The following is a 4,796-nucleotide window of genomic DNA, read 5'->3' as shown; positions in this document are numbered from 1 at the left end:
TACCTACAGAAAAGATCACATTTATTTACGACCACTTGAGAGGCATATAATTTTTTCCATAGACTTTGTGTTGAAGAAAACTTTTAGGAGAGAATATTAAAAATTCTCCAAACGACCAGGCAAACAGTTGCACCAAAATGGGGAAAAGGTCAAATAAAGAAACACAAAAAAATATCCAAACAAAAATGTAACGAAACAAATGAGTAGACTAAAATGTATTCAAAATATTTGTTGTACGATCTTATTTAGAAATGTGACTCTCTTTTTCATAATACAATATCATGTTACAGTCAGAGTGCACTATAGACAATGCTATCAATGATTTACTTTTACAATTGGAAGTTAAATTAGAAAAGAAAAGTTATTTTAGAAAAAATAAGTATCATAAACAAATAAAACTTTTCTCATCTTTTAAAACTATCTAATTTTTATGATGTAAAATTATATGCAAGCTTGAACAAACAACATATTTATTTCAAATAGCTTTATCATTCATAATTGGTTAATTTGTTTTAACACAATCTTATCAGTTGGATAATTTTTTATAGATGCTTAATTTTATAGCCAGTTTTTTTGACCAGTCTTTCCACGACGCCAACAAAAGTGGCATTTCCGAACCAAGAAAATGACACTGACTAAAATTAAAATCATTAGCGAAAAATCATGTGACTTTGATAACAATTTTGAAGCCAATGAACATTACCCCTAAGAACGACCAACCTCCATCAATGACCATTTTACTGTGGAACAGAGAGTGGTCACTCCTGAGAGATTTCACTGTATATAGGGGTCTGTCTAAGTTTTTCTGAGAGGTACCTGTTTTGCGAAAATTTAGACATAATTTGTGAAAATTAAAAATATTTAAAAAATCAACTCAAAAATATGAATTTATCGTTTCTTACGAGACACAAAAATAAAATTTTAAGAAAAAGTATTTTGTGAAACTATTGTTTTCCTAAAGTTGAATTTGTGAAGGAACTGATAAATGGTAGTAAATTTGGCTTAGACAGACCCTTGATATGGCTGAAGGTACATCAATTCAAAAAGTGAAAGTCTCAAATTTTTATTATTTTGTAGCTTTTCTTTCAATCAAGCAAGATAAAATAAAACATTTTTTGAGTAACAAGTTATTTTACAATGATAGTTTTTAAGCTGTAAAAAATCATCGAGTTAACCTATTAAGCTAAAAAACAGTTTAAAAGAAATACTGATAACATTATAAAAACAGAAGCTCAGAATTTTCCTTAGTCAAGACAGTAAATCTCTTATTTTTAAGTCATAACAATATTTATCACCCAACAGATATTTGAGATCATGTATCAGCCATTCACTGCTGTAAAGTAGTAAGAGGAAAAAAGAAAAATAGTTTAAATATCATACATGTTTATGAATGTAGAATAATGACTTTAAAAGAAGGCAATCAGTTATAACTATTTACACCATTACATAACAATAAGAGTCTATATCAATATCAGGCTCCATTTAAAAGTTGCTTTTATTACTCCTTAAAAACCTTGAAGAGGCACACTTTTTCAAATAATTCCTTGATTTAGTAATTGATTTTTTTGCAGCAACCTTTCTAATGCTATCAACAGAAGTATGCTTCATCTTTTCCTTTTTCTTTGCAATATTAGATAAATTAAGTTTTTTCGATAATGAAGATCTAGACAAACTAGCTGAATTTATATCTTTTTCAGTATTAGCATTTTTATTTAACAAGAGTTTTTTCTTTTTATTTAAGAGTATTTCTCTTGCACGAGTTTTTATGTCTTGTACATTTTTAAAGCCAGATCTTTTCAACGAAACAACAGAGTTAGATTTAGGGTTCACGGTTTTTCTGGCTTGTTCCACTTTGGATTTTTTTAATGAACTTTTCTTTTTCTTAACAACAAGATGTCTAAGCATTAACCTTTCATTGTAACATTTAAATTCACTCATTGCCTTCTCTGCATCATTTATGGTCAATTTATGAATGCGTATGAGATGACGTTTTAAGTTATATTTAGAAGGAGAAATATATTTGCAGATTTCACATTTTATTTCAATCTGAGGAGAACATTTATGTCCTTCTAATTCATCAACAGCTTTATTGCATTGATCACATCTCAGGCCTTGCGACAGACACAATTTCGATCCTTTCTTTTTATTGATATACCGACCATCAGAACTAATGACTGCCACTACTCCAATAGGATCCAATTTTTTGTAGAATCTGGCATTGTAACTTGATAATTGCTCCATAATTGAATTTACTTTATTTTCATCTAACTTATGAGAACCCAAAAGATGTTTCTTTAAAACTGTTTTAGAGGACAGCCTTTGATTGCAAATTTCACACACTACAGCAATCGCTGGGACACAATCGTGGGAGTACAACCTACTTTCTTTATAAAATTGCTTTTTACACACTTTACAAGTATGATAGGAAGCAGTATTATGTTGCACTCTGTCAAGATAAAAATTTACTTTCTTTAAGTCCAATTTATGAATGTTTATAAGATGCTTCCTTAATCCCTTCTTTCTACAGAATCTAGTGTAACATATTTCACAAATTATTTCAACCCATTCAGGATAATCATCATCACTCTTTTGATCTTTTTCCATCGTTAAAAGTCTTTCCTCTTTAAAAAGCATCTTTCTATCTGTCATGCTATAAGACTCTCTTTCAGACTTGGGTTTATGGGTTTCAATGTGTTTTTTAAAGTCATCCGTATCACCAAATGACTTGTTGCAAGTAGGGCAGTCTTTGAGCTTCTGGGCAGGAGGAAGATATATCTTCTCATTCCACAATTTTCTTTTCAAAGCTATTTGTTTACTTCGCCTAGATTTACTATTTGACTCCACTTCACCTAAACAAACAATTTCTTCTTCCTTTTCATCAATCTGCTCTTCAACCTTTTTAGGTTTGGTATGCTTTTTGACAGCAGTAGACCCTAAATAAACAGGTTTGGTATGCTTTTTGACAGCAGTAGACCCTAAATAAACAGGTTTGGTATGCTTTTTGACAGCAGTAGACCCTAAATAAACAACATCATCGTTAGATTTAACTCTTTTAGGTCTTTTATTATCATTAACTTTTACAATATTGCCATTTCTTTTAGTTCTCACAAATGTTTTTTTCTTCTTTTTGGCATCTTGCTCAACTTGAGACGGTATCGTATGCCTGCATTCTTCCACTTGTTCATTTCGGTGATCAATTAAAATAAAGCGAACATCTGTTCTTCCAAATTTATCTTTGACTACTTCTTGCCGCAGAATTTGATAATTCGTCTCCCCATCCTCGTTTTCAGGCGGTACAAAATCCTCTTTTCCATCAGCCTCATCTTCTGGACTTTTCGTTAACTCTTTATCAATTCCACTTTCTGGATGGTTCATAGAATGGTTTATTAGCTCCTCATCGCACGAAAACTTTTCACCACAGATATCACATGATTTTAAACCAAACGGCAAAATCATTTGTTCAATATCAGTAACATCCTCCTCTGCTTCCTCCAAACTGTGACGTAGATCATGAAGTTTAAATTGCTCCAAGTCGGAAAATACGTCATTACACAAAGAACATTTATAATCATTGTTTTTATTGTGCAGTTGGGAATGTAACTCAAGATCTGAAAGTTTATTAAATTTTAACTCGCAAAAAGAGCAACAATAGACATCAACATCAGATAACGTTTTACTCAATTGCTCCGTTTTAAGAATGTCAGAACTAAATTGTATACTCATATTTCTTATAGGTGTAAATTCCAATTTTATATTAGCAAATGTTACTAACGGCTGCAATTACCTAACGCTTTAAGAGTATTGTACGTACGGAACAGTTTACATAACCTATGGAATAGTATACATAACTTAATATCGAAAGTACGTTAATTCATATTAGTGTTCAAAATCAAAGTTGTAAACACTTTCTTAACGACAACTTACGAACGTGTTTGCCATTTAAAAATACAGTTATAAAATTCTAAATTTGAAACATTTTTGAGTGTAAACAAATTGCAAAACATTACATGAAGCCAGTTACGAAAAATTAACTACCCGCGCGAAAACTAGCCAATCAGAATTAGTCATCGAATACTATCGTATTTTGTTAATAATAAATAGTTTTATTTGCTATTTTATGTTATAAAACTTAGGATATTTTAAATTACTTGCCGAGAAAGCTAATTTGCTTCAACAAATACATTATGTTTATAAAATAATTTCGTTTTCTCTGCCAGGATCAATGCATTATAACTGCAACCGAGTGATTTATGACGTAACTTCATTCTCCATTAACCGTAAAGTCGCACGATTAAACTTTGTGATATAAAACTAGAAATGGCTTATGAATCGTGAATTCACGATTGCCATCCTAAAACATCTCATTCATTGACTTTGAATGGAATAAAATAATAAACACGTCAAATAAAAGCTTAATAAACATAATTGAAATAACATATCACTCAAAACAATTGTAGGGAAACTGGTGAAGAAACTAAATTGAGTTAGCTTCACCCTATATCTATAAGGGTACGACCGAAAGTTAATTAATAAACGCCTCTAAACTCAGAATTTTAGATTATATACACAGATTATCATTAAATATGATATTTGCTTGAAAAAAGGATTATATTAAACAAATATTATATCAACCAAACCAATATGGCGTTAGGCCTATCGACATCTGTCTGAAATTCACAAGATTTGTGATGCAAGATGGCTGCCGTGCGGTAAGTTTTTATTGACGCACGTCATAATTACTTTATCGTTGTGCCATTTAATGAATTTTGTTATGTAGTGTGAAATTAGTGTTTTCT

General features: G+C 30.7%; 1 protein-coding gene across 2 annotated transcripts; it reads right to left on the bottom strand.

Annotated features, from left to right (window-relative positions):
- On the bottom strand, positions 1-3,723 carry LOC107447738 (uncharacterized). Of its 2 annotated transcripts, none has more exons than XM_087152447.1 (2): positions 2,988-3,723; positions 1-2,945 (listed from the first exon to the last, which is right to left on the bottom strand). In XM_087152447.1, exons 1-2 carry the CDS (start codon positions 3,721-3,723, stop codon positions 1,483-1,485), a joined length of 2,199 nt encoding a protein of 732 aa, XP_087008573.1. In that variant the 3' UTR covers positions 1-1,482. The 2 variants fall into 2 exon arrangements, with proteins under 2 accessions (XP_087008573.1, XP_087008574.1); XM_087152448.1 differs by having other exon boundaries at positions 1-2,903.
- Positions 3,724-4,796: the final 1,073 nt, after the last annotated feature.

The sequence above is a fragment of the Parasteatoda tepidariorum genome, chromosome 9, assembly GCF_982258835.1.
Source record: "Parasteatoda tepidariorum strain Cologne lab strain chromosome 9, Ptep-v5.0, whole genome shotgun sequence".
Taxonomy (NCBI): domain Eukaryota; kingdom Metazoa; phylum Arthropoda; class Arachnida; order Araneae; family Theridiidae; genus Parasteatoda; species Parasteatoda tepidariorum.
This window is presented reverse-complemented; position numbering and strand designations above follow the sequence as displayed.

Excerpts from the sequence above, each read along its gene's own strand:
- LOC107447738 (XM_087152447.1), bottom strand. The coding sequence starts at position 3,723 with ATGAGTATACAATTTAGTTCTGACATTCTTAAAACGGAGCAATTGAGT. Across the intron at positions 2,946-2,987 it reads TGTCAAAAAGCATACCAAAC|CTGTTTATTTAGGGTCTACT; the intron begins CTGTTTATTTAG and ends AGCATACCAAAC.